This window comes from Aspergillus lucknowensis (genome assembly GCF_044049455.1).
Source record: "Aspergillus lucknowensis strain CBS 449.75 chromosome Unknown BJX67scaffold_40, whole genome shotgun sequence".
Classification (NCBI taxonomy): domain Eukaryota; kingdom Fungi; phylum Ascomycota; class Eurotiomycetes; order Eurotiales; family Aspergillaceae; genus Aspergillus; species Aspergillus lucknowensis.
In genome coordinates this window covers 242,790-259,805 of record NW_027263584.1, presented here as the reverse complement: position 1 = coordinate 259,805, position 17,016 = coordinate 242,790, and the positions used below count along the sequence as shown (strand labels likewise).

Sequence of the window (17,016 nt, the reverse complement as noted above, 5' to 3'; positions counted from 1 at the left end):
AGGCGGGGTAATAAGATTTAGGGCTGCTTGACAAGCCTTACGGGGAAATGATTGACCACTAATTTGTGAATTCTCGGATCGCCTGCCATCGTCTTCGTTACATCGCAGATTGCCATGCTCCTCTGTCGTACGACGTTCTCAAGGAGAGGTAGGGTTGTCTATCGCGCGTAGGCGTGGCTCAGGAGAGACGCACTGCGCCCCGGGAACACCGACAAAACTTCCAGAAGCCCTCGAAGAACCTGATCAAACTCTGTTTCCTCAGATTGTCCTCGTGCCTGCATGGCTGGTAATATGTCGCACAGGCACTCGCAGACGTCGTAGAGTTTTTGATCCTCCACACGTCAGCCTCACACTCTGTCGTCTTCTGATCCAAAGCTTACGTACCAATATACCACACCAGGCCTCTTCCAAGACACCCTGAGAGCTCCGTAATACCTCAAGAATGGCCCTTCCGGCAAATAATGGCTCATCCAGCCGCCAAATGGAATTGGCCCTGGACGCCACAAACTCGGAAGATCGCCGCCGAGGAATCCCCAATTTCCATATCTTTGCCCGTAGCCATTCCCTCGTGATGGCGAAATTCAGAGCCTGGATTGATACCCCTCCTTCGATGTCATCGTCGTTATCCGCCGCGGGAGATGTGACGAGGGTGAGAGCAATGGGTGTCACAAAGCCAACCGCTGTCCAGCTTCCTGACAAGTCAACGTCGACACCCCGAAAGAGGGTCACGAGACGCACGAAGCCGGGCAAAATGCCTTTTTGGTCGAAGAAGCCTGCGAGGGTTGGCGGCTCTATCCACGGTCGAAGCGTGATCGGCTTGTCGTAGAGTAAACAAAATGTCCTGCGCCGACAGTCAACCAGTCCTGACCAAGGGAAGTGCAGAAGAGGGAATTACCTCTCAGCGATGAACACGCCCCAGAAGACTCTCCGCTTATACTCGGTCTCCCGTGGCTCAAGACTTCTATACTCGTCTTCGCAGTGCATGCGACTGGACAGAAGAAGGGCAACGCATTCACGCAGATACCACCAGGCGTTCTTTTCTCGTTGCAAATTCCAGTACGTCATGAAGAGGAAAAAGGAGCTCAGCAGCTTGTATCTGTTGTCTTCGGCGTCGTGTGCCGAGCGGGATTGGACCTGGGATACATCGCAGTGCGCTCGAGCCAGAAGCGCACCACGTAAAAGTCTATCGCAGGCACGTTCATGCTCAGATGTCGAAGGGCTAGAAGCCAGGGAGAGACTCGAGTGCGCACGTACCGCGGCTCGAAGCGAGTAGAGGAACGCATCTTTCGGCGGATTGCGTCCCGAGTGAGGATGGAGACGTAGCTCGCGAATATCAACGACGGGGAGAAGGGGGTATTGCGTCTTTACGTAGAGAGCCAAGTCTCCCAACACGTCCTCTTGTGCCGGCCCACGAACATGATGCACTGAAGTTATGCTCCTCAGACCCAAATCCAAGCCCAACTCCTCAGACCCATCCCCCGCCCCCGTTCCCGTCTCCGTTTCCGTCCCCATAGCCGTATGCATCACACCAGACTGGAACCCATTCATTGCTAGCTCTGTACCGATATACACCGGCGGTTGTGTTTCCGTCGCGATCGTCGATATATACGCGACACTCGGCGTACAAATCCTCGGATACCTGTGCACGAACTTCGGGCCCTTCTTGCGTAGAATGTCCGTGTACGTGCATTGCTGGCGGAGACGACGACATCGGGAGCAGGGGGCATGTCGGTCGCATTTTACCTTGCGCTTGCGGCAGATGTCGCAGGCTTGCATTTTGTTCTGGGTTTCTTTCTTGGGAGTCGCTGCTGTCTTGCGTAGGTATGGAGGAGGCCACTCTATTTATTAAGCCAGGGTGCCGTCGCCATCCAGTTGTTTCGTTGTATGTCGCGATGGTGATAGAGATGATGTGCGGGTTTATAGTGATATCGGGCATCCAATCTGCCACGAGTAAGGGTTGAATCTCGCTTGAATTTCTCGTTGGTTGCCACTGCCCATGGAGGTTCCAAGGCTGTTGCTATAGAAAATGCGGGAAGAGCTTCTAGGGCTTGGGTGCTTGAAGACAAACAGGGAAGGCTGGGGGAAGTTGGGGTAACTCAGTGCCTCACATTCTCCAAGATATTTTCCTCGCTTGAAATAATGTGAATATACTGTGGGGTAATGTTTCACAGGATTCTCCAGGCCGCATAGAAGGATAGAGACAGGTTCTCGGACGATTTGCATACGCTGGCGGCTGCGGATTGTCGCGCCTTGGATGATGAGGAAATGCCGATCCATAGCTCTTAGAGTCTCTTGCCAACAGTTTACCGACTATCACACAGCTGATTGACCATTCTTGGAGAAAAATGAGCGTGCCGCGAGGATGGACTCCTGGCAGACCAGGAGAGCAATGCAACCCCACGGGGTGAACGACTGTATCAGGCGATCCTCCGGTTTCAGGGACTATTTTCGCCGAAACAGCGAACTGATGCCTATATAGTGCGCCCAACTTCTTCAAAGAGTATACGGATTGGCATACCATCAGAGAGCTTTCACATGATGCAGAACATCTTCATCCGTTGTTGTACCGCGCTGGCTATTCTGGCCGGCGCGCTCCCAGTCTTCTCCTTGCCAGGACCTACCAATAAGCTCGCCACTCGCCAGGACTCGAACAGATATGTCATGGCGCACTTCATGGTATGTGATACCAACTAGTCGGGGTATAACCCTAGCCAATGTTAATCTCGTGCTACCGCAGGTCGGCATTGTCGAAAATTACACAGTAGACAATTGGATAGAGGACATGGAGCTCGCGAAAGACATTGGCATTGACGCATTCGCCCTAAACTGCGCCAGCATCGACTCTTACACAGATGAGCAGCTGGCGTTTGCATACGAGGCAGCCGCGCAAGTCGATTTCAAAGTGTTTATCTCCTTTGATTTCGCGTACTGGTCGAATGGAGACACCGCACGAATCACCTCCATCATGCAGAACTATACTACCCACCCCGGCCAGTTTCAGTATAACGGTGCTGCGCTCGTGAGCACATTTGTCGGCGACAGCTTCAACTGGGCTCCAGTGAAAAGTGCAGTGGAGCATCCGATCTTCGCCGTTCCAAATATTCAAGACCCCGCGTGGTCGGGTACAGCGACGACCTCCATTGACGGGGCCTTCTCTTGGTATGCCTGGCCAACCGACGGGGGAAACAGCATTATACCTGGTCCGATGACCACAATTTGGGATGATAGATTTATCCAGAACCTCGGGGACAAGATATACATGGCGCGTAAGTCTCCATTCCCAATGTTTACGAAGGCACTGATGAATGAAAAGCTGTCTCACCCTGGTTCTCAACCCACTTCAACACCAAGAATTGGGTGTTCATCTGCGAGGACCTTATCACCGTGCGCTGGGAACAAATGCTTGAAATGCAGCCGGAGCTGATCGAAATCATCTCTTGGAATGGTAGGCTCCCCCTCAGAACCTAGCCGAGAAGTGAGAGTAACGAAGTGTAGACTACGGAGAGTCCCACTATATCGGTCCCTACTCTGCCAGCCATTCGGACGACGGCTCCTCGCAGTGGACTGAGGACTTCCCGCATGACGCTTGGCGCATCATCTCTAAGCCGTACATCGCCGCCTACAAGGCTGGAGATAGGACTCCCACCGTTGAGTCAGACCAGCTCGTATACTGGTATCGGCCGACCCCGAAGGGAGTGACTTGCTCGAAAGATCCGCTTGGGCCGCCCAACGGAATCAACTTGCTTTCGGATCGGATCTTTGTCGCCACATTGCTCACGGAGCCGGCTACACTGACCGTCACAAGCGGCTCCCAGGACTCCGTCTCGGTAGAGGTGGATGCGGGAATTGTGACAACCAATTTCACCATGGGTGTTGGGGTCCAGTCTTTCTCGGTCGTCCGGAATGGAGAGGAGATTCTGGGTGGTGATGGAGGATTGGATATCCAGGATAGTTGCGACTATTATAACTTCAATGCTTATGTTGGATCTTTCTGATGGGGGTCCTTTCGCAAGGGGTCGGATTAATTGTACAGGTAAATTCCTATTTGAAATAAGAGGTCCTGTCCACGGGTGATCCTGGAGGAGTACACGATCCTCAAGGCTGGGATGAAGACTCATCAGGAGACGAAATCCTGGCCCCACTCCGTCAACAGCGCATCCCGGCCATTCTCTAAGCGCCCAAAGCTCCATTACCTGACATAATCGGTTCCAACTCTCCTGGACATTTCCTCCAAGATCCGATACTTCGAAAACTTATGATTATGACTTTGTTTGCTTGGTCATCATGGGAATTTCGCTTGTTCCAGGAATTCTGAAGCCGGACTACACATGGCCGGCGCCGAGGTTGATGCGGGTACAAACAACGACTCCGCCAGTACCAAACGTACCCAGCAAGACTAGCCGGCGATTCTGGGCCATGATCCACTGGGCCCTGTATAAGTTCTCGAAGTGGTACTCCTCCTGGTTTGGACTCTACCTCGACGGTTCCATAATCCAACTGCCGTTCGGGCTTATCATGAAATGGACGGACCGAACCAGCGTTGAGGAGTATATCGCGATGCAGATGGCGAGGGCCGCGGGTATCCCTGTTCCCCGGGCTCTCAGTTGTGGCGAGCACGTTGTTCCGGAAAATGCGCCGAATCGTAGGATTTCAATACTCATGACGCGCTTGCCGGGTGTGGAGATGATGAACTCGGACGACCCGCTCGAGATTGAGGATGAGGAGCCCTGGGTCTTTGAGCTAAGGGACTGTGTCACTTCTATGCGTCAGTGGGAGCCACCGAGCGAGAATGTCATCTGTTCGCCCATCGGGACGGCGCTACGAAGTACGCGGGTACCTGATCACATTATGGGCCCGTTTCAAGACCATGAGTCATTCTACAGACATCTTTTTGCGCCGGCGTCATCGCATGGCTTTCAATCTGCTGAGGAGTACGAGAAAACTCTTTCGATTGCGAAGAGACTGCAAGACCGCCCGTATCGTGTCAAGTTTACCCACGGCGACTTCAAGGCCCACAACATCCTTGTGGACCATGATGGTCACTTGGCTGGGTTCCTGGACTGGGAGTCTGGTGGCTGGTACCCCGAGTATTGGGAGTTTACAACTGCGATGCGGTTTGGCATGGACAGCTGGTGGTATCAGTTGGCGGATTGGATGGGTGGTCATGAATATCGGGAGGAGCTGGCCTCTGATAAGGCGCTAAACAACTTGACTGTTGACTCGTACATCGCATTTTAATAAGAAGTGTTGTGTCATGTGCTGCGAGAACTCATCAACGAATATCGACCTTTAGGGCCTACCCTCTACCCTTGTCGACCTGTGAACAATCGTCAGGGATGGATTAATTCATTATCTGACTCTATGAGGATTGGCCAGTACCATTGCTTTGCCACCTCCTAATATTAAGGTTGCTTTATTACTTTGTTTCTTTCTTTTGCTTTGCTTATTTAATTGCTCTTTCCTCATATAGTTAACATGAAGGTCGGGTATCTTTTCAATGTGATTCAAGTGGAAGGAGCGATCTAAAGATGACGTAAGCGGGATGCACAACTTAGTCACGTGTCATGGCCTTCGGTCTTGGGATTGAATCGCCGATGCCAATCGCGGCCGACAATATTCCTTGCTCATGGACTGCAGCGCGGATATTTCGCAAAATGAGTGGTAGCCCATCTTCCCATACTGAATATAATGTATTGGGAGCCTCCCTCAAAGTGGGTGCCCTGAGTGGTACGTCAACCTTCATCATCTTCTCCCCGACACGCTTTCAGGGTTTTCGCCTCATCAATGTCGTGTCACGCAGCGATTGATCGCTAGTATGAAGAGCAGTGATCTCTGACTGGCCAAACAGGCTCTGCCGGTCTCGTCTACGGAGGCATTTCAGGAGTTATCCGATCACCCCATCCTGTCATACATTCTATCTCCTGTGGTATCCACTGGTTTGCGTGTGGAACCTCCTTTTGGTGTCAGTTTAGTTGCGACCCCTGAAGTCTCAAGCACGTTGATTGACGTTCTATTTTAGGGATGAGGAGCAACCTTTTGGTGCACTACTATGAGGGCGAACCGACTCCTAAACAACGCGCCCATGCCAGTGCCTTTTCTGGTGGTGTCGCTGGGGGTGTTGTCACTCGGTTGATGGGTAAATTGTCTCCCTTCGGCAATAACCGAATGCCACGCGTTGAACCCCTTGACTGACGAGATAATCAGGTGGCCGACTCATCCCGGGATTGGTTATTTTCTCCCTCCTCGGCTACGTTGGGCAAGCTTCGTATAATACGATTGACCAATGGCAGCTGGAGCAAACGATGGCCCCATCTAAACCGTTTCTTGACCGCATGGCGCAGTCGAAATGGATTCCACTTAAGTCCCTCTCTGATGATGAGTATCGTGGAATATTGAGCGAGAAGCTCTTGAGCATCGAGGCAGAGATCGCCCTTATCGATGATAAGATTGAGGAACTTGAAAAGGCTAAACTCGATGGCCCGACTGCAGCGTCAAGTGGACAGGAAGCACGGTGATCGCTGCGGCGTCTTAAACCCCCGATACTATGGGCCTTGGAGCAGTAGATCCCTAGAGGGATCGAAGGAATGAACCGCCTTATGCGAAGGTGTCAAAGGTATACCAGTCGCTTAGAAGTGCGTTGGCAAATGCCAATATCGATGGCATATGGGCAAGGTTTGCGACGGAGCCAGAGCGATCCAGCGCCGACGATGGCGGAAGTTTGAAGAATTAGTAATATATGTGACCATCAGCTTGGACGTCACGGTGTATTTATATCATAATACAGCCGAACAAAGGGCTCTCGAGTCTCACTGTCGATGAGATCGAAGCCCAATATTGCGGGACGGTCATCACCAATAGACAGGACAATACAGGGGGAGTCCCTTCGATTTCGACTTCACGCGTCCCGGCGCGAGATATTTAAGTAGTACAGTAGCAAAGCCCATTAGTTGGGTTGTGACGAGGTATATCCGCGGGTGAACCTCCGGCACTTTCATCGAAAGGGTAGCTCTAGTAATTGAGGTACCCTGAGTAGATGACGTCGCATTTGATACTCATTTCGCCAAGCCTGGCGGCAGAGCCTCAACAGCAGCCGGCCATGGATGAGCGGGCTATGTGCACGTTGCCCGTGCCTCCTACTTCTTGGAACGGCCTCAGGTCACTGGCTAGCAGGAAGGATATGCAGATACGAAGGGAGTAACCTTGCCTGAGTCTAGTATCTGGGTGCATAATGGTATCTCTGACCGGCGCAGTCGGGCCGGATGGGGATGATGCTAAATGAGGAAAAGCCTGGGTCAACCTTGTAATGTCGGATCCGTTTCCGTGCTGAAATCGGTGGGGAAGGGTCCGAAGACGCGACAAATAATCTGGGGGGTCTGATGGATAATACCTGGCGATGTGTTGCTTCAGTGAGGTATCCAACTCAGATAGATGGCCGTTTTTTGTGGGCTTGCTGGAGAATCTCTGAAGAAGAAATGTTGCGCCGCCGGATCGATTCGAGTGAATGGTTAGGGGGATCTATCGATTGTCTGGCTGGCTGGTGCATTTGTGCATAAATTACAGAGCATTCTTCGGAGGGACACGCTGATTTGTCGATCCGCGTCGTGGCAGTCGATGGTTCCTCCCGAGTCGTGGGACGTTTGGACTTGAACTGGAACGATCCGATCGCCGACCTTTTCGGCGTCCTCCCGTCTTCGTCCTCTCCCAGCTTCCATCTTCCCTGTGGCCAACTTCTTCTCTTCGCTTTTCTTATTTCATTATTTACTCTATTTAATATTATTAATTCTCAAAAACATGACGGCCATACGATCCCACCGTTCCCCCCGCAACACTGTTCCCGCCTGTGTCAAGTTCTCCTAATTGAGACTTGTCCCTTCAAAAGTCAACGAGTGACTTCCGGATCGCTCCAGCTCCAGAGATGCGCTTGAACTGAGCTGAACTGACGGAGGACATACCGGCACGACCTTTTGTCTAGGACTTCCCAACGAGATCTCTCGATGGTTCGCCCTCCGAAGTCCGCCCGCACCGTCCAGCAGATCAGTTCAGCTGGTGGTGAGCCACGATGACGCTATTCAATCCAACAACCGTCCTCGTCGGTTTCCTCCTCCTCTATCTTTCGTCCTTTCTTATCTTTGCCATTGTCCGGATCGCAACTGGGATATCGATTCAACGGATCGGGTACTTCTCGCTCCGCCGCATTGCCTACGTTCCAGTTGAGGGGGTGCAGATCGAACTCCGCGGACTCGGACTGTCCCTCCACCCTCCTTCCTTCGCGCAACCGACATGGCTAAGTCTGCGACTCACGGACTTGAAGGTGACGCTGGATCCGTCAGCTTCAAGGAAGAGGAAGAACGCCGTGGATAAGCCCGATGCCGATGAGCTGCAGAGTCAGTCCGAGGAGGAGCCGGGTCAACAACAAGAGGGAGAGAGTGAGACCGCATCTACACGCAAGAACAGGACATGGATAACTCTCAATCGCATAAAGGACCGTGTGAAGCGACTACACCGGAAGATTCAATGGCTGAGATTGGTGGACGTGGTTGCTGTCAATACCACGATCAGCTTCCTTGAAGCTGGTCAGATTCAGGTTGGCACTTTGTCGCTGGCGGTTGACACAAGACGGAAGTTGGTCAATAGGGGCAAGGTGTTTCGACGCAAGAAGGGAGAAACTGGCGAACCTCGCCCCGCCGAGTGGGTTCTGAATGTGAACAATGTTCTGCTCGCTGTTGACGGCAACGAACCAATCGAACTTTTGGATCACGTCGGGTTGAACATCAACGGGATCCTCTGCAAGGGTCTTGATGGTTTGAGGGATGCATCGCTGGCGTTCAAGATCGGGAGGATGCATGTGCCATATGATGACTTGACACTCCTAGTTCGGCGGATCAAACAGTCTCGAACACCGCCGGTTCGAATTTACGTCACCGAACCCGAAGACGATGTCTCATTTGCTGACTTTGTGGAAGAACTGGATAAACCCGGAAGTCGCAATGAGGCAATTGTCGAGACAGTCACTGCCGCAAAGGAATTCGCAAGCTCGCTTCTCCGCGGGATCCAGGAGATCCAGGTTGCATTGAGCTTCTTCAGACTGTCTCGGGCCATTCAGCCGCCATCACCAGCTCAAAGCTCTGTCTATCTCAATGTTGTCTCTCATGAACTTGGCGTTGACCTCCACCGGATGGACCAGACGAGCCCGTCGCATCGCACGTACTTCCAACGGAACGACATTGCCCATCAAGCCCTTCTTGCCGCCATCTCCCTTTCCGTCAGCTTGGATGACAGCTCAGGCGAAACGGATAACATCTTGTATATTCCTATGGCGACCACCACTATAAAGACGACATTACCGTCGAAAACACTCAGTTCTTATGACGGTAACAATGCTGAGGAGCGGAACACCAATATCCTTTTTGCCAACCTGGTCGTCACATCCCCAGCCCTTGACTTGGAGCCGCAGCATGTTTCGCGGCTCTTAGATTTGGCTCAAGCGAAATCTTCTTCCTCCCGAGGAAAGAAGAGGGCCAAAGGCCAGTTAATATCCCGCTTGCTTCCCAAAGCGAGCATCAAACTCTCCGTCCACGAACCCGTAATTCGATTTGTCCTCCCAATCGCCGATTCTCCATCCTCAAACGAAGATGATTATAATCTCCTCATTTCATCCATCTCTTCCATATCTCTCGATACTGAATCCTCCCATTCATCAGAAGGTGGTGCCCACTACTCCCTCTCCTCTATTTATAGGGTCGCTTCCCACAAATTCTACTACCAAACCCCATCCGGAATCAAACACAACCTTCTCACTACTGAAAATATGGAATTGAAATTCCTTTTGAGTGCATCTCCGGAAGTCGCGGTTATGGCTTCCGGTACACTGAATACATTCTCCGCACACATGGTCAACAGTGAGGTCAACCGTGGGATCCGGCAAGTTGTAGAGCAATTCCGCGCTCAAATTCGGCCGAAACGGAGATATTCCATGTCAGCGGAAGACCGGAAACCTAGTATTCTACGCCGACTGCCTCCTTGGCTCCAACGGTTTCAATTTGAGGCTTCCGGCTTTAGCTTGGAGATTGCCGGAGTTGATGAAACTGTTTCGAAAGTATCCCGCGGCGTTTCGTTACAGCTCCAATCCTGGACAGCCGATTACAGGGCTCAAAAGACAGAACCAACAGTCGTCAGCGCGGCGCGTCGACGAACCCCCAGTCACTCAACGATTGGTGACGAGTCACCCTTCAGATTTACTCCAACGTCCCCTCCCCGGCAAACCACCCAAGCTGGCGCTACAGACGGAAGACGGCTAGCCTTTCACGCTCGCGGCTTTGAAGGCTTCGTCATTGAATCCGAAGATTATTTGGAGGCCGAGCCGTTCCTGTCACTACCCAGATTTGAAGTAGCTCTCAGCACATCGAGTGACCGTCTTGGGCCGATATTCAACATAAACTCCGTTATTAAAGGCATCTATCTTCAATACTCACTTTACCGATACTATTGTCTCAGTGTTGCCGTCGTCGTGCTGCAAAGCGCTTTCTTGCAACCGTCATCAACGCCCGATATGTCGTCCTCTCAGAAAAGCATGAAGCATTTCTACCCCTCGCCGCCTCGCCCAGCCCCGCAAAGAAGTGAGCTTATTGCAGTGGATATGAAAGCTACTGTTGTTCAATTGAAGACATTTATGCCGGCCGACCCACCGATGCTGCTGCAGGTCTATGGTCTCAGCGCCGGCTACCATCGCCATGCTGCCCCGTTTGTTCGTGCCCACTTAGTCCGATTACACGCCGAAGCTCCCAAGCTTAAAGGCGTTTGGGCAAGGATAGTGAGCATTAATAACTTCCGCCTTGATTTACGGAAGATGAAACTGAAGCAAGGGAACAATTTAGTGGAAGACAGATCAATCGACGTTTGGACAGATTTTATCAGGTTGGCGGTCCCCCACCATATGATCATGCATCGTATTTTCGACAACGTGATCAATACATCCAAGTCGCTCAAGCAGCTGCATCACCGTCTGAAGAGCCACTCTTCGGAATTCGTTTCTGTGAGGGAACCGGAAGAGCCGAAGAAAGTTCCCAAAATCTCGCTCCGGAGCAAAGCCCTCCTATTCGAGCTGGAAGACGATGCTTTCGAGTGGAAGCTTGGATGTATTTACCGAACCGGTCTCATCGAACAACGACAGCGCCTCGCAAGAGAGGATGCTTTCCAATTGAAGCTCCAGAAACTCAGAGAGTCGGACCAACGACGAGCCACCTCGCGACTGCGTACAAAGTCAAGCCACCGGACGCTTCGGAGCGAGCGTGTTAGCCAAGATACAAGAAGAAGCAAGAGCGCGGATGCGAAGGCGCGGAACGACCCACGCGATGACAAAGGTCGCGGTAGAAAATTCCGATACGATGCGGAAGGTGCAACCAGCTTCTCTTGTGAAACCAAGCTTTCCACAGAGACTGCGTGGTATCGCCTTCAGCACTTCAATTCCCGCAGCTGGAAATCCAAGATCGATGCGGCCTTGCTTTTCCAGGGCTCGTCAATTAAGGAGGTTCGAAACCTGTTCTCGGGAGCTGATGAGCCTCCAGAGGACTCCCAGGAAACCGAGACGGTGCTGTCCATCCCGAACAGGCCTGGCCTTATGGCGGCTCTGATCAGTGATGTGAACTTGACCATTGATAAGCCAATGTTCCCTCTTGAGGAGTTCCCATACTTCCTCCATGATATTGGCAAAGGCATGCCTATGTCTACGGAATATGCACTACTCATCCCTATGAGCATCCAGTTAGATATGGGCGAAGCTCGTGTCAACTTGAGGGATTATCCCCTGGATCTCTTGCATATTCCAGCCCTACGGCCAGGCCAGTCACCTAGGCTCCCAAGCTGGTCTCTTCGAACGAATTTCGTGATCGCCGAGGAGTACCGCAATCATAAATCCTCGAGACAAGTCAAGGTAGAGCTCGTCCCCGCCAGTGAACTTCCTGACGGAACAACAAGCCCTTCCTTCTCACTCAATGTGTGGCGATCTGTCAGTCCAGTGAAGACCTATTCGGATCCCGTCATTGAAATCAATACAAACCTCCCCACGAGCATATCGTGGGGCATGTCTTATCAACCTGTTATCCAGGACATGATGAAGATTATCGAGGGGTTCACCAAGATTGAAATCGACCCGTCTGAAAGGGTTGGATTCTGGGATAAGATCAGGCTCAGCTTCCACTCTCGGATTCGCGTTAAATGGAAGGAGGATGGCGATGTTCACTTGCGGTTGAAAGGCTCTCGCGATCCATACGTGGTAACAGGATTTGGATGCGGTTTTGTTATGTGCTGGCGCAAGGACGTCCAATGGAACATCCATACTACCGACGATCCCATGGAATTCATGAGCGTGACGAGTGGAGAATACGTTTTGGCAATACCAGACTACAGCCACGAAGCCCGGTGTCTGGCTGAAGCCACAGCGGAAAGCCTTGAGACTATCTCGACCTCAAGCGACTTGAAAAATGCGGCTCATTTCAAGAAAGTTATCATGAAACTGTCGGGCGATGTTAAGTGGGCCGCGGGGCTGGTCTTCGAACGCAATGTCAATGAAAACGAACGATCGACTGAGTTCCGAAATCATTACGATGTAATCCTACAGAACCCACTCTACGTCGGTTCCGCCGAGCAAAAGGTAATTGCCCTAGTCAGCCTCCTAGAATTTTAGCAACCTGGCTCACCAACTTAGGATTACGATGCTTATCGCGGCTTCCGCAGCAATCATATCCACCTCTCAGTTGCAGTCATTGCGCCCGTAAGCAGGAATTGGAGTGCTGATTCTGAACAGCCAACTACGAGCTACAACACCGTGCATCTCACTCCGCGGTTCTTCACCCATTTCTTCAGTTGGTGGTCACTCTTCTCTGGTGTAATGTCATTGCCTGTCCGCCAGGGACGGCTCTGGCCGGGGATCACGAAAACAAACAAGAAGTTCAACCGTCACCTGGCTACGATCAAGTATAAACTGCTTCTGGCTCCTCTCTTTGTGGCTCACATTTACAAGCACAAGGATCCCGAAGATTACGCGGAAGACGTTGTCACCGCCACGGGGTTGAAAGTCAGGCTAGATAGCTTGAAGTTAGACCTTCATCAAAGACGAGAACAGATCAAGACTCCATCGAAAGGTCGACTGAGACAACCCCAGGCTAGTGCCATCCGTATCTATAAAGCGGAATTGGATTTGCAGGCGGCGGACTTTAGAGCCGTGTCGGCAAGCATCGAAGGGACTGGCATGGATGACATCGAGAGAAAGAGGGACGATATACTATCGTCCTTCCAGCAGCCGGTGCCACCGGCAGACCTTTCCCGGTTCACAATTCCGGATCAGAATCTTGACTGGGTTGACATGGATGATTTTGTGGAACTTGACTGGATACTCCCACAAGAATCGAATCCACGAACAAAAATTCTACCCTTAGCCTTTACGCCCCGGTTCACATACTTCCGGCAGACCGACCACGGACAAATAGTTCCAGGTCAAACGGGCTATAGTAGCTTTGGAAATGAGGATACTCACGTTTGTGTCATGTCTGAGAGAAACGAGCCTCGTCGAGTCCAAATTGAACTTATCAAAGACCGGCTTTCTATCGTCGAATCCAAGATACACGATTGCACACGTGCGATCGACGAACAAGAGCTCCAGATAGCGAAAGACATCGACCACGATGATCAATTAAGAACTCAACATAACGAGTACCTTCGACAAGCTGCCTCGCTCGCCCGAAGGCGTGCCTTCCTTTCGGCAGGGCTCCAGCGTCTGGAGAAGCAAATGCTGCGGAGCAAGAGCGCTGACAGCCATCAAAGCGATCCAACGAGTCGAACAGACGCCGATTTGGATTCAGCCAGCGATGCCAAGGACACTGAGTTCGATGGATTCTATGCGTCACCTGACGATGACTTGACGAGTGATTTCAACAACCGTTTCATGATACACAGCGTCCAACTAAAGTGGAACAACTCGCTGAGGAATATCATATTACGGTATATTCACCAGGTCAGTCAACGGCGCGGATTTGTATATTACATGTCTCGGAGGGCCGTCAAGTTTATCTTGGATATTGTTGAAGAGCAGAGCAAGAACCAGGGAAGTTACTCCAAACTTTTCAAGGACACATCTAGGCGACCGTCAGATGTTCAGGATAATGACGACAGCGTGAATGATCGAATTGAACAGCTGCTCCATGACGCCAAACGCTTCGTCAGTGCAGAGGAGCAAGATCCCCGCGAGCAAAATGAACCCCAGACTGTCCGCTCCGATTCCAGTGATAACATCTCGCCTGAGTTCACAGCTCAGAATAGTTACCACCTGCGGCTAATTGCACCTCAGATCCAGCTTCAAAGCGAAAAGAATCCTAGGTCGGTGATACTTGTTGCCGCGAAGGGTATGCAACTGAAGGTGGTGTCTATCATGGATAAGGAGCGCGCCTCCGACGATGTTAGCGGTCTCGTTCAGCGGCGATTCAACCTCGATATGGATGGTGCCCAGTTCTTCGTCGCAACGCAGAAGAATTTGATGACGCATCTGCAATTCTACGCTGGGAACAGGTACGGCAATGTCCCAGGGTCTGCCTGGCCACCGTGGTTGACCTTGGAGGCGATGTTCGATTTTGAGCTGAACCCATTTGGCTTTTCGAGGATCATCCAGAAAACTTCGGCCAGCTTGCGGTATGATAAGTACAATAATCTTCGTTTGAAGTATAACGACGAGGTAGCCAAGGGGCAGTCAGATCACCAAGGGCATCTCGATGGCCAAGAAACCAGGATGGACAGTATTAGCGTTGACTTTCCCCAATTCCGCGCCATTTGCGATTCGGCTGAGTATTATACTCTCTATATCATCGTTCTCGACCTACTACTTTATAGTGAACCTCTTGAGAAGGTCCGAAACGAACGACTTGAGCGGATTATGCTTACTTCTGATTTCAGTGACCTTAGAGGGGCCCCGGAGATGGTATACAAGCTGCAGTCACGTATTCGGCAGTTAGAAGAGATCAAGGGGCATTTCCAAATCCATGCCAAGTATTTGGACACGCGGGGTTGGGAGGACCGCTTGATCCTCGAGCGAGATATCGCTCGTTGCGAAGATGAACTGTTCTTCTTGATGAAGGCAATCACAACGTCACAGAGGAAGGTCGAGCCGACTGTGACGGGAGCCACTGGTATCCTACGCTGGAATATCTCAGCCACAGAGATCGTTTGGCATTTGATGAAGGACGAGACGGAGCCCTTGGTCGAATTTCAGCTGAGGAATGCTGAATATGACCGCACTGATAACAGTGACGGCTCCAACCACAATCAAGTAGCGGTTGAACGACTGTACGGCCTGAACCTCTTGCCGGATGCAGTGTATCCACAGATCATCGTGCCCTACCTTGACCAGACCCGCCGTCTGGATGGACCCGATGATTACATGATCAAAGTCAAATGGCATATGCTGGAGGCTGTTGCCGGTATTCCCGTGGTAGACGATTTCGAGGTATCGCTGTTCCCTTTGAAGATCCAATTAGAACACGAGCTTGGGCAGAAGGTATTCGAGTACATGTTCCCGAACGTTGGCGCGAACGCCTTTGAGAATGGTGGATTCTCGCCTTTCATGATCAAGAATGTCCAGCCGTTGGAGAGTGCCGACTCCGATGACGGGTCCCCGGCAGTATCGACTCCCAGCCTTCATGAAAGCAGCGATGCGTCCGCAGACGATTCGTCAAAGGGTCCAAGTGCGCTGGAGTTACGGCTGCAGCCTACACTGTCGCTATCTGGAACCCCGCGAATCGAGCGTCGCCCTTCGCACCTTAAGGGTCTTGCGATGACGCCGATCCATAAGGATAGTCGTCAGCCAACACGGCCGTCTCTCGCTGTGACCAAGAAGAAATCTGGCGACAGCCTCCGGATCTTGTCGCGACAAGCCACGTCACTCTCAAGCACTAGTGTCAACGATGACAAGGGCAAGAAGTTCGGTTTGGCCATCATGGGCAACAAGAACGGGAAATCCAAAAGCCGTGTGGACGACTTCGCACAGATGATGGCCCGCGCGTCAAATTATATGACACTTGCACGCGTTCGAGTGCACGATGTAGTGTTGTGTGTCAGCTACAAGGGCAGAGCTGAGCACAACATCGAAGATCTCCACGACTTCGTTTTCCGGTTACCCATCCTCGAATACCGGAATAAGACGTGGTCGAATCTTGATCTCGCATTACGGTTGAAAAAGGACGTCATCAAGGCACTGATCTCACACGCGCCTGCCATCCTAGGCAACAAGTTCTCCCACCACCGGCCCTCGAAGCAGCAACTGCGACGGCACCGCGAGCTCGCCAGCTCTTCTCGAATCATGCACTACCCAGACGCAGCTTCTGCCACCGACAACGCCCAGGGTCCGAATTTGGTCAGCGCAGATTCGAGCAGTGGGTATAACTCCGAACCGCAATCGCATCGGTCGTCTCCGCTTGCACGGTCGAATTCTCTGGGGTCTAGCATGTATAGCGGCCAAGATCAGAGCGGTTTGTTCATGGATTCGCGCTCCACAAGTGAAGTTGATGTCGACGCCCGCTGGGAGGTGAGCTTCATTCCCTCCCCACTCCAGTGCGGGCCGAAGCTAACTGTTCCTCAGCAATCCCGCCGAATTGTCAATCCTCCAAGCCGACCCATGACATCAGGCACTACAATTACGCGAGCTGAGACTGCCCGAAAGTTCAATGGGTCCGAAGAGAGGTAAGTATTTCTACGGCTCTCACTATGTCATGCCACTGACCATTGTTCGCACACTTATCAGTTCCAAGTCAACGATTCGCAACCTTGGCCGCAGGTTACTTTCGAATCGGAAATAACGGCTGCTGTGCCTCAAAACATCCCCCGCCCTCTCGCGTCCTTCATCCGCTCCGAATCCCTTCCCGAATCCCTTCCCGAGGCCCTTCCCGAGGCCCTTCTCATTATCACCTTCAATATCGTCGAATGCCGACCATCTATGATAGATACCCCAGACGCAAAAGTTATGGTACATAGGCG

At 51.8% G+C, this 17,016-nt stretch overlaps 5 protein-coding genes across 5 annotated transcripts; 4 read left to right on the top strand and 1 right to left on the bottom strand.

Annotated features, from left to right (window-relative positions):
• Nucleotides 1–84: 84 nt before the first annotated feature.
• Nucleotides 85–2,216, bottom strand: BJX67DRAFT_222906 (Zn(II)2Cys6 transcription factor). The gene is made up of 3 exons (XM_071025770.1): nt 896–2,216; nt 385–841; nt 85–332 (listed from the first exon to the last, which is right to left on the bottom strand). Exons 1-3 carry the CDS (start codon nt 1,774–1,776, stop codon nt 159–161), a joined length of 1,512 nt encoding a protein of 503 aa, XP_070883509.1. The 5' UTR covers nt 1,777–2,216; the 3' UTR covers nt 85–158.
• Nucleotides 2,217–2,538: 322 nt separating this feature from the next.
• Nucleotides 2,539–4,210, top strand: BJX67DRAFT_390002 (glycoside hydrolase family 71 protein; the record flags this gene model as incomplete). Its single annotated transcript, XM_071034576.1, has 4 exons — nt 2,539–2,676; nt 2,738–3,266; nt 3,314–3,445; nt 3,496–4,210. The coding sequence occupies 4 exons, from the start codon at nt 2,539–2,541 to the stop codon at nt 3,993–3,995; spliced, it is 1,299 nt and encodes a 432-aa protein (XP_070883508.1). The 3' UTR covers nt 3,996–4,210.
• A 1-nt stretch (nt 4,211) lies between these two features.
• On the top strand, nt 4,212–5,565 carry BJX67DRAFT_222932 (aminoglycoside phosphotransferase family protein). Its single transcript, XM_071025771.1, has one exon. The coding sequence runs from the start codon at nt 4,285–4,287 to the stop codon at nt 5,236–5,238; it is 954 nt and encodes a 317-aa protein (XP_070883507.1). The 5' UTR covers nt 4,212–4,284; the 3' UTR covers nt 5,239–5,565.
• On the top strand, nt 5,402–6,911 carry BJX67DRAFT_222876 (uncharacterized protein). Its single transcript, XM_071025769.1, has 4 exons — nt 5,402–5,727; nt 5,849–5,962; nt 6,020–6,136; nt 6,205–6,911. The coding sequence occupies exons 1-4, from the start codon at nt 5,565–5,567 to the stop codon at nt 6,513–6,515; spliced, it is 705 nt and encodes a 234-aa protein (XP_070883506.1). The 5' UTR covers nt 5,402–5,564; the 3' UTR covers nt 6,516–6,911.
• Nucleotides 6,912–8,059: 1,148 nt separating this feature from the next.
• On the top strand, nt 8,060–16,998 carry BJX67DRAFT_390000 (FMP27 family protein; the record flags this gene model as incomplete). Its single annotated transcript, XM_071034575.1, has 5 exons — nt 8,060–12,649; nt 12,704–12,769; nt 12,803–16,567; nt 16,622–16,722; nt 16,784–16,998. The coding sequence occupies 5 exons, from the start codon at nt 8,060–8,062 to the stop codon at nt 16,836–16,838; spliced, it is 8,577 nt and encodes a 2,858-aa protein (XP_070883505.1). The 3' UTR covers nt 16,839–16,998.
• Nucleotides 16,999–17,016: the final 18 nt, after the last annotated feature.

Bases quoted from the DNA above. Each gene is read 5' to 3' on its own strand.
- BJX67DRAFT_222876 (XM_071025769.1), top strand. From the start codon at position 5,565: ATGGCCTTCGGTCTTGGGATTGAATCGCCGATGCCAATCGCGGCCGAC. The intron at 5,728-5,848 runs GTACGTCAACCT...CTGGCCAAACAG, and splicing joins CAAAGTGGGTGCCCTGAGTG to GCTCTGCCGGTCTCGTCTAC. The intron at 6,137-6,204 runs GTAAATTGTCTC...CGAGATAATCAG, and splicing joins TGTTGTCACTCGGTTGATGG to GTGGCCGACTCATCCCGGGA.
- BJX67DRAFT_222906 (XM_071025770.1), bottom strand. From the start codon at position 1,776: ATGCAAGCCTGCGACATCTGCCGCAAGCGCAAGGTAAAATGCGACCGA. The intron at 842-895 runs GTAATTCCCTCT...CTGTCGGCGCAG, and splicing joins GGCGTGTTCATCGCTGAGAG to GACATTTTGTTTACTCTACG. The intron at 333-384 runs GTACGTAAGCTT...TGACGTGTGGAG, and splicing joins AGGCCTGGTGTGGTATATTG to GATCAAAAACTCTACGACGT.
- BJX67DRAFT_222932 (XM_071025771.1), top strand. From the start codon at position 4,285: ATGGGAATTTCGCTTGTTCCAGGAATTCTGAAGCCGGACTACACATGG.